At 39.8% G+C, this 10,329-nt stretch overlaps 1 protein-coding gene across 6 annotated transcripts in view; it reads left to right on the forward strand.

The window, feature by feature from the left end:
• disc1 (DISC1 scaffold protein) overlaps positions 1 to 8,543 on the forward strand; it is a 40,902-nt gene extending 32,359 nt beyond the window's left edge. For 3 of the 6 annotated variants that reach the window (XM_020600288.1, XM_020600303.1, XM_020600295.1), the window contains 2 exons: positions 4,102 to 4,219; positions 6,116 to 8,543. In XM_020600288.1, coding sequence (XP_020455944.1) covers positions 4,102 to 4,219; positions 6,116 to 6,318 — 321 coding nt within the window. In that variant the 3' untranslated portion in view covers positions 6,319 to 8,543. Of the gene's footprint in view, positions 1 to 1,961; positions 2,049 to 4,101; positions 4,220 to 6,115 lie in introns of those variants that run through there. The other 3 variants (XM_020600313.1, XR_002274981.1, XR_002274980.1) reach the window with 3 other exon arrangements.
• Positions 8,544 to 10,329: the final 1,786 nt, after the last annotated feature.

Here is a 10,329-nt window from a genome sequence, read left to right on the forward strand (position 1 = left end):
CTGCTTTAAATTCATACATTTATATGTCTTCACATCTGGTATCTAAACCATGCAAAGGCACCTTTTGTTAAGGGAGTGCCCTGTGCAGGATTTCAAACCAGAATAAATGTGAGTCGATGTGAGAAAAAGTCCCCTGCATGTGTACCTAACTTTCTAAAAAATTGTAATTTGGCACCTAAAACATGAGTCGGAATCAACAAAAGAGGGCAATGTCACTTGATCACAACATTTAAAAAGACCTGACAGCTTTATTGTCATTGTTTGCCTCTAATTAAATTATTTATTTTAAATTCAAAACTTACAAAAGCTGTAAATTATAGGCAAGTGAACTGACCTTTTACTAGAGTCATAATTGTAGCCTAGCAACTGATAGTCAGTGGCTCTGTCAAATTTTTAGTCCTCCAAATATACACATTTTGCAGAATGTGCCTTTTTAAAACCAAAAATACAAGAGCAAAATCATTTTACACAGTGTGTTTATCTCTTCTAATGTGAGCTACCAATGCTAACCTCCTACCCGCTGCAGTAACCCACGGAAGAGCTTCACCTGTAACTTGTCATTAACTGAGATAGCCTTGCTCTTCTGAGATTCGTGATACTGCGTTCATCTTCAGAACCTTTTCTACTGTAATATTAAAAATGAAAACATACTGTCTGAGAGTATGAACAATAAATCTAACCTCTGTCTCTCTCAGAACACACATCTGATCTTGCATGTCACCTTATCATATTTTTAATATAGGACTAACTAGCTCCACTAGTCACATTTACACATCTACATAAATCAGCAGCTGATGAGATCAGATTGCTTGGACATGTAGCTTTTTCCTCAGTTTTTCAGCACTATACAGTATAACTGTCCATATGTAGCTATCAAGTACATATTTAAGACTTTGTACAGGATTCCAGTTTTAAATGCAGACAGCTGAAAACACTTAAAACTCTTCCAGAGACTATTGTCATTTCACCTGGCCAAAGTTGAGGGATGCAGCTAGAAGCTTGGGTTTTTGTCTTGTAGCATACCAGTCCTGGGCCACTGGCTGGTCCCTGCAGAGGGTGCTGTTTCCTGATCTACAAGTGGCTAGTAAGCCACATAAATAGCCCCATCTCTCTGTAGTTTCTGGCCGTCTACAGTGGTCCAGCACTGACATGCCACAGGCCAAAAAATATTCCCCAAATATTCCCCCCTCCAGCCTGCTTTGGTCTACTGGAACAATAATAACTGAGTGATAAAAGGGTATCATTCTGATTTCACAGCACATGGTCAGTGTCTGTTCGTGCAGAATGTGAACAGACAGTGATTTGTACTTTATATCTGAACTATGAACATGAATCACATTAAATTATGGAAAAACTAGCTGACATAAAATGATTCATTCACAATAAACTACCAGGCATCACTGAGTCAAATGATACGATGATGCCTAAATGGCAGTGGTATTTCTATCTTGGCGGTGTTGTGAAAGTTGTGGATGAATTGGATTCCCTGCCTCGAAGAATGTCTGACCTTGTTCTCCTTTCCATAATGACTTTAAGTAAATGATTTCCACTTAGCTGCTGCCAAGCTGCTGCTCTGCTGCCACAATGGAGATTGATTTGTGTGTGTTCGTGTGTGCAAGTGTGTTTTATGGCACTACTCTATTGTCTTCTAATCTCTCCTAATTGCTCTTTTATCCTCTCAAGGTCTTTATGCTTTTCTCCTTAAAACGAGCTGCAGCACCAAACAACAGTAGACATATTATTAAACTGAAATGTTGAAAGCTTTTGATTACATTTGTTAATCAGATAGTTGTGATGATAATGTCATGAAATTATCACTCTTGTTAACAAGAGATGATTGCTGTCACACTCCCGTACTACTCGCAAACTGTGTTCAGCAACAACTATAATATTATTTGTAGTAATATAATATTTTTGCAGCTAATGTACAAAACCATCAGTGCATTTTGCTCCTTTTTTAGCTGCAGCATGAGTGGATTTCAATCAAACTGTCAGTCAGGAATGTCACTGCAAATGCTCAACTCGTCTGTGCCATTTCATACTAAAAGGTAAAGTGGTACAGTACATGTATTGTCACATATCAGTCAAACTGCAACTTTGGAGTGTCAGTGCCAATCAGACTTCACAAAGAGAAAGCTCAGTGTTTTTCTACAATTGGACAATTATGGAGAATTGTGCATTGTGAGACAGAAGTGTACACTGACAGCACACTCAAAATTGAAGCTGTATTTATATTCCACTTAACACTTGAATACTGACAAAATGAAGTATACTCAAAACTCTCAGTACCAGGCCATAAAAACGGTTGATTTTTGAGTGTACTGCTGACTGACACCACAATGAAATGAAAAATGTTAGTGGTGTTGAGATAGTTCCAGGAAGAAAACCATTTAAAAGTATTACATTTAAAAAAAAAAAAAAGTTGTTTGGGTGAAGTTTAATTGTCAGTGACATCCCAAAGTTTGAGTGATGTCTGAAGGTGCATGAATTGTATCATTCTCTGTTAGCAAAAAATAGTATGTTGACTTTGTGTATATGTTAGAGCATACTATAAGGATCAGTAGAGTAGAACCTAGAATCAATTTGTGGTATGGATGTGGCTCACAGCTACAGACTTGCTAACATGCTAACATGCTGCACTTGTGTATCGTCTTGTCTTGGAACCTGATAATATTTCTAAGCGTGTTCCCAGTAGGAAGGCACCGGCGATAACAGATGTTAATCATTAGCTAGTTAATTTCCTTTGGAGTTAAAAATATATTCAGCTACATTATTGCTAGTACAAGCAATTATGTCCTTGAGAGTAATGCCATTACAATACTATTGCTTTGTACCCGGGAAAACCTGTCACGCCTAACAGCACTCATGGGAACATGTACAGTTACCTGCTACCTCTCACTCATTACTGCTTAAATAACCAAACCAGTGCATACATGAGTCTGAATATTGAGTTTCCAAATAATTTGCTTAACTTCACACTTCTGCTTTGTTTACTTGTGGTTTAATAACATTGGCACTAATGTGCATCAGGAATCAACACGCCAGTACATGCATGCCTGGGATTCTATTCAGCAAGTTGACAAGTTGTTGAAATCTCATTCCCCATGTTTTATTGTTTGTCAAAGGCAGAGGTAGCGGAGGAAGCAATTTCCACAGATTTTATTTGATCATCACCAGGAGCAAAACAGCAGCATGTGTGCTGTTTAAATGGTTTGTGTACAAAGTTGCCAGCAAACTGTCAGAGATGTTTTCAGTGGTGTCATTCTGCACAGTGAGCTTTTGTTTTCTGTCCTGTGGCTGTATTGACTTCTCAAAAGCTGACTAGTGGCGGTAAAATATAGAGTCAAGGAGAACCCAACATCACATGAGGACAGACTGGTGTTATTGATTGTTTGTTCATTAAAGTGATTCACTCACTAAAGACATGCTTGCTTGAATCTGTTATCCATGGGCTATCCTGCCTTTAAGTCCTACTTTATTCCTTCACTCCATCAGGGAGGACTTGTACACAGTGTTGTGCTTCAGGGCTGTTGTTGTTATACATTTCTTTTGGGGTGTTACATCATCCAGAGGAGTGCTATTCAAGGACGGAGACCAGAGACATGACTTCCCAGTGATTGTTCTGACACCTCAGAGCAGCAGGGAGTTGATATTTTCTACCTGCAGCTCTGAGTCAGATTAGGTCTGCGTGCATGTGTGCATATGTCTGTGTACACTGGTGTGTGTTTTTGTGTTCTCTGTGCTTGATAAGTGTGAAGAAACTAGGACATGATGTCTGCAAAGGGGCCTGTTCTAATTACGGCCAGCTCTGCTCTCTGAATGCTCTGTCCTACTGCACTCTGCTTCTCCACCAACCTGATGTCCCTACCATCCCCCAGTATACCCTCGGCCTTGCAGCATCCATCTTGAAGGACGTTCCAGAGCTCTTCTTCCTGCATATAGGATCCAACATTTTTGGAGTTTGAATTTACTGCTTTTAACTGTCATTTTTAGTGGCATCTGCGTCTTGTAGCTCTCCCTTTCAATATTAAACCCATACAGCTAAACCATTACACCTTCAATTTCTTTCCATTATTCCGACCTTTTTTCCTTTTCCTGCAGGACGGGTGCAGTGAGGCTGCAGACCTGACAGAGCGCTGTGAGCTGATCAGTGACAGACTAATGACCTTAGAAGATGAATTGCAGACGGCCATACTGAACCGGGACCAGGCTCTCACCCATATCCTTTATCTGCTCTCTAAATATACATAGTAGGTAGTGTGTGTGTGTATCTGTCTCTGTCCATCCATCTTAAGGACCTAATTTCTTTAAGACCTTGCAGCGCTCAAAAGTACACATCCAAACTATTTTCAGGCTGAGTGACGTTAGCTTTCTTTACTTTGCCTCATGAAGGAAAAAAACATCCACCTGCCTTATTTGACATTATGGGTCCATTCAGGGAGGGAATTGAAGATAAACTGGGATCAGAGGGTTTTTCTTGACAGGCTAGATGTGCCAACTGGAAAACGAAATGTCTAAGCGACTTTATTATAGGGCTGTTGATGCAGGCTGCCAGTCACCACAGGCTGAGATTAAAGCCAGCTGACAGGGGCAGTGCTGTGGCAGATAGAGGAATGTCTCTGTAATGACTCCTCTCACATCATATCTTAGTGTCCATCCTACTCCTGGCCCTCCCTTCCTTTCCTCCCCACTCCCCTCCTCAGTCTGCCCACTTGCACTTGCTGAATCTGGCATGGAGGAAATTACAATATCCATGATAATGACTCAAATGAAACTGTTGAAACTGATTACAGGTCACAATACACCATTTTCCATGCTAATTAGAAAGCTGATTGGAAATAAATTAGTGTGTTTTTCCCTCCACCGTGTGGGCTTATTGAGACAGATAGAAAAAGTAATATTTCAGCAGGGATGAAGAATATTTGCCACCTAACCTTCTGTTGTATTTATTTAATTATTTTCTGTCACACCTCATTTCTCCTGTTTGAACATGGCCTGCCAGAAATACTTTCCCAATCTGTCCAGTATGATGAAGAGGTTCATTTAGTTTTAGTGTCTCTAAAAGCAACGCGTTGTACAGCACGTCTATCACTCTCTGCTGAAGTGTGGCTAGACTGTTTTCACATCAGATTTAGAGATTTACATCCCCAGCTGCACTGTCAGGGGTCAGTACAGCCTGGCAGTCAGAGACAGACACAGATTGCCGCTTCTCTCCACCTTTCTGTTTTCATGTCCTTACGTATCATTCATCTTAGCTTTTTGAAGTCAGTGCACTCATGCAAACTCATTGTAGACACTTGAGGACACTCAAGATACAGGACAATACTGGTGTTGCGTTGCTGAAATTGAACACAAACTGAACTTGGGATGGTGCTGCTGTTGCCATAGTGATGGGAAGAATAAACCTCAAGTCTCTAAGGGGCTTAATTGAGTCTCTGCTCTCAAAAGTAGGAGATGGATAGACAAGCACAGAGACTGGGATTGCAAAAGAAAGAAATGGAAAGGCAAAATGATGCCAGTATCTGTGGTTACTTTTAAAGATCTTCAACATAATTCTGAGCTTTATTGTCCCATTTGGATCATGTTGCCTTAAAAGTCTTCTTGAACCTTCTGCAGTATTCATGGAAGGCTCCATAACAGTTTGTAAATTATGAATGAGGACAATCTGTGTCCGTTCAGATGGTGAAAGGAATCATCAGGCCCCATCTGCCATCAAAGCCTTCCCCTGATTTGTCACTTAAGCTGGACACATGATTCATTTGAGTTTCTAAGCAGGTTAAACAGTCCCCACACTGACAACAGACTTTATCCTGTTTCATTGATGGTTTATGAATAATTTAGCTGGACCGTCTGTTCGCTTGGGTCCACACACTGCCGCCGAGCTACACAGGTACAGTGAACTTGTGAATAGCACATTGGAAATTGGTAAATTGGGTATGACTTGATGAAGTGTCCCAGTAATTAGTTTGCTGACCAAATGGGAGACTGATGGCTTTATAAGGTTATGACTGTCCTTTTGCTTTTACCATTAACCAAGTGTCACATTTATCCTGATGCTTAATTACATGTTAATGTGTGTCTGAATCATCCGATTCTTCCTTAACTCCCTCTGCACAGTCTTTAGAAAGGGAGGTTCAGGAGGTAAAAGCCACTTTACAAACCATGCTTGCACAACTTAAAGAGGAAGAAGCAGAGGACGAGGAAGTGAACGAGTCACAAGATGATGACCTCATGAAAAATGGGACTGAGGAAGAAAATGAAGATGAGAACGATGAGGAAGAAGAGGATCAGTACTTCAGTGACAGCTGGGACATTTGAAATAGATGCCCTGTAGTGCTTTATGACCACTCACACACAGACCCACTCTCTGAGAGCCTGACCTCGGCTTTGCAGTAGAAGTGACCCCATACCCATTTACCATAAAGCCTCACTGAAAGCCCTTTACAAAGAACCTCTGATACTGCTGCAAGTTTCCAGCACAAAGCCTTAAGAAGTGTGAAAATACTTTACCCATCTACAAAAGGAAAAACATATGAAGGAGATCGATATAAACATAAACTATAAGACACTTTAATGCAAATTTTAGAAGTTCCTCAAATCTTGCCAGCCTCGATTTAACCAGGTAAAGCGTGCCTTATGCCACTGAGCTTACATAATGATTATTTATTCAGTTACATGTGTTGTTTCTTCTTTCAAAGGTTTGATCATATTACTTTTAATGAATGAATTTTAGGACCAAGTGAACAATCAAAACATTTCCCAGCAGTTACATGCTTGCACATCAACTAAAACACTTAATTTCGAGGTCACTTTGCCACTTGTTGGACTACAATTACATGTCATTTTGTACATGAAATAACTCGTGTGGTGCTACAGAATGGGAACTAACTTGAACACTTTATTTTTCTTTTGTGTGTGGAAAATGCAATATTTAGATTTTCTTCGTCCCAATCTGAAGCAGTGCGTGCTTAAAGAGATGCGAGGTATTTTAAAATATATCTGTCACAACTCTGTCTTATGCATGTAGAAATTGCTGAAGGATAAAATATCAGTGGGCACATAAAATATGTTTGTAACTACTGTTTGTTTTTTATAACAATCTGCCACTGGTTGTTTTTTGTGTCAGCTCAGAATATTCTTGTTCATTCCATCTGTCGTCACGTGACTTTTTTTTTGCCAGAAACATTTAAGTGCTTTCACCCATTAATCAGTTTTTTAATTTACTTTGCTGCTTGAACTCGCTGTATTGTATTTTATATTTATTCCTCACAGCATCTTGCTAATTACAGCATGTACCGTTCAGCCTAGACTTGTGTGTCCTGCTGTTTTCTTCTCTTATTGAGTTACAGCCCCTCGGGTAGTATGGCTTCATGTAAAGTATTCAGGCATGCTGCCAGGCAGGTGGGGTCACTGATGACATGTAGGGGATATCAATACTGTAATAAAGGTCTTCTAGTGAGGTCTTTCGGGGATACATGGGTTTCTATTGTTATCTTACCTTGCCAGCAGCAGTGTGGCTAATTGGGAGGCAGCCACACTGAGAACATGAAAATGGGATGGTGTTGCTTTGTCTTCATCTGATTTCGCTGTGTTTTTGGAGCAGAGGGCTGCTGAGGGATCCTCACAGGCGGGTCTCTAGTCCTGCGCTATGGGCTGTAAACACAGCTGAGTGCTCAGGGTTTTTGCCACAGCAGCACAATAGGCCTTTCTCACATTACTGCCAGGTTGCAAACCACTTGCCAGGCCAGAAGTCTCTACATCTATCAGCTTCAGGCAGTGTATAGACGGAGCCTGGCACGCACACCATTTCTGCCAAACACCCCCACCTCATAATTGAATCTGTGCTTGCACCACACTGTGCCCTGCATGGCAGCTCTGCTCATAAAATGGCCATGGAGAAAAACCCAGATGGTTTTCAGCAGGCAGCTATAGGCTGCTGTAGCAGGGAGAGCTGTCTACTGATGTAATACAAAGCACAAGGTTCTTTGTCTCTACAGTTTGGTTGCTATGATATTGTACAATGTAATGACATAGTATTATTTATTAGCATATCATTATATTCAGTTTTCTTTTTTTCCCATACAATCCATCTGATCTACCCCTTAGTTTCTGTTAAGCCTTAGGCACAAATGCAGTTTATAGTGATTACAGTGTCAGATTTACCATTTGAAATTCATAGTTATTTTCAAAGCAGAGGGTACTTCATTTCAGACAGAGGTAGACAAAAGCAGGCATCTCATTTCTAGTTGGCAACCATCAATTTGTTGGCTGAAATTACCACTGTCATTAGCAGATTTTATCAGCTGTAGCTAACAAGCCAAGTTAAGAGAAAACACTGTCTCCAGCTAATTATAACCCCACAAAATAATGTAGTATGAAATTCAGATTAACAATCTTCAAACAGTAGATGGATGTGCTGTTTAGTCAATTCCTTACACTTTTCTCACTGTATAATACATCAATCTATATATATTGTGACAGTTTTTCAGTGAAAAGAGGCAAATGACTTCATTCCAGTACAAACTTACTGATTAATTTTAAGAATGAACACGATTCACTTTGTTTGTACATTTTATCTGAATCTGTCTTCAAAGAAATTAAGAAAATATACAATAAAAGATAAACAAATGAAAAACTGAAAAATCCTAGAAGTGCAAATGCTCTTCCACTCCTTGTTCAAATGGATTTATGAAGAATATTCTCAGAATGAAAGAATGAATTTAGGTGTGTGTCTGTACCAGGGAATTTTGGTGTCTGGGATGTGATTTGTTTATTTTATTTCTGCTGAGTTGTTGTGTTGATTGACAGGTACATGTGAAAAGGCTTTGAACCGTGGGCAAATCAAAGATTGTCTTGCAGATCTTCCTCTCGCACCACTACAGCCAGCACCACAGACACCTCTAATGAATGCAAATTGAACTTTTGTTTTGGTATTCAACCTCAGAGATTTCTGTATTCTCCAGTGAAACTCACACCCTTGAGAGTCACCACATATCAGTTCTGGTCACTGAAACAAAAGTGGGCACTGAACTCACCACTGTCTGCAGTTCGCCTTTTATTCAATGGTTTTAGGAGCTGATTCATATTCACTCTGCTCTTTACTCAACTGCTGAATGACTTTAACAAAGCAGTTAACCAGTGAGGAAATTCCTGTGGAATTAATAAGCATTTTAAATCATTAAATTACAACTCTTCTCAACATCAAATCTGCATATTTCAGTCAAACCAGTAAAGAAAGTATGGCACAAATGAAAACAAAGTAGACTGAGTAGAGTCAACAGAAAATATCCTTATTCTTTCTCCTGTGGTCGGGTCCCGACGCTAAATAAATCATGCTTAATTATAAACACTGTACCAGTGGGAGCTCCAGTTTCTTCAGAAACACACCCGTTATCTATCACTTATGGCTGCAGGATTGGGGGAAATGCACTCAGAGATTCAAGCATGTCTATTTTCATCTTCATTTTGCTATATCTCATTTAAACACTAGTTCTTTCAGCCATTGCACAAGATAAACCGAGAGCTCTTAATAAACATCTACATTTGTAAGAACATTGAATGTGTGTGTGTCTGCATGCATGTGCATTTACTAATCCCAGTGTTTACATAGTATTTACAGTAATCACTAACACTGATTTTGGACTAATTAGCCTGCATGTGATTGATCTGAGCAGTAAGATCATAAGGAAAAAACAACCTAAGCCACATTTCCTATATCATTCAGTGACACAGCTGAGTCTGAAAGTGCTGTGAACTACTACAACTGGGGAAGTTGTATGGTGATAATACTGTAGTGGTGAGAGGTCAGTGAGGAGCTGAACTGTTTTATGGCACCACTGTGACAATAATAACAATTTTCACACAACACACAATCCTAGAACCAATCCAAGTTTGTATCTCCCAGTTTCTAGCAGTTCCTTCCCAGAATAACTCCTCTGTTACACATTAAGTGACGAATGTTGCGCAGCTGTTAGAATGAGTAGAACTGAACAGATAGCAGACTCAGTCCGCACTAATTGCAAGGAGGAAACTGAGGTCATGACCTTTTTTTTCAGCAACATTTGTGTGTGTGTGTGTGTGTGGGGGGGGAGCTGAGAATCACATGCTACAATTTTTTTACTTTATTATTTATTTATTAAAGTTTGCTGCAGAGAAGCTGACAGGTAACAGAGGAGGAATCGCCAAAGTCAGGATTCGTCTTGTGGTGAACATAAATAGCTGTACAAAATTGAAAGGTGATCCATTAAATATGTGTTAGGATAATTCAGTCTGGGCCAAGATGGTGAACTGACCAACCATCAGCCCAACATGCTACTGCACCACACCATT

Source organism: Monopterus albus, unplaced genomic scaffold (assembly GCF_001952655.1).
Source record: "Monopterus albus unplaced genomic scaffold, M_albus_1.0 scaffold3.1, whole genome shotgun sequence".
In the NCBI taxonomy this organism is placed as follows: Eukaryota; Metazoa; Chordata; class Actinopteri; order Synbranchiformes; family Synbranchidae; genus Monopterus; species Monopterus albus.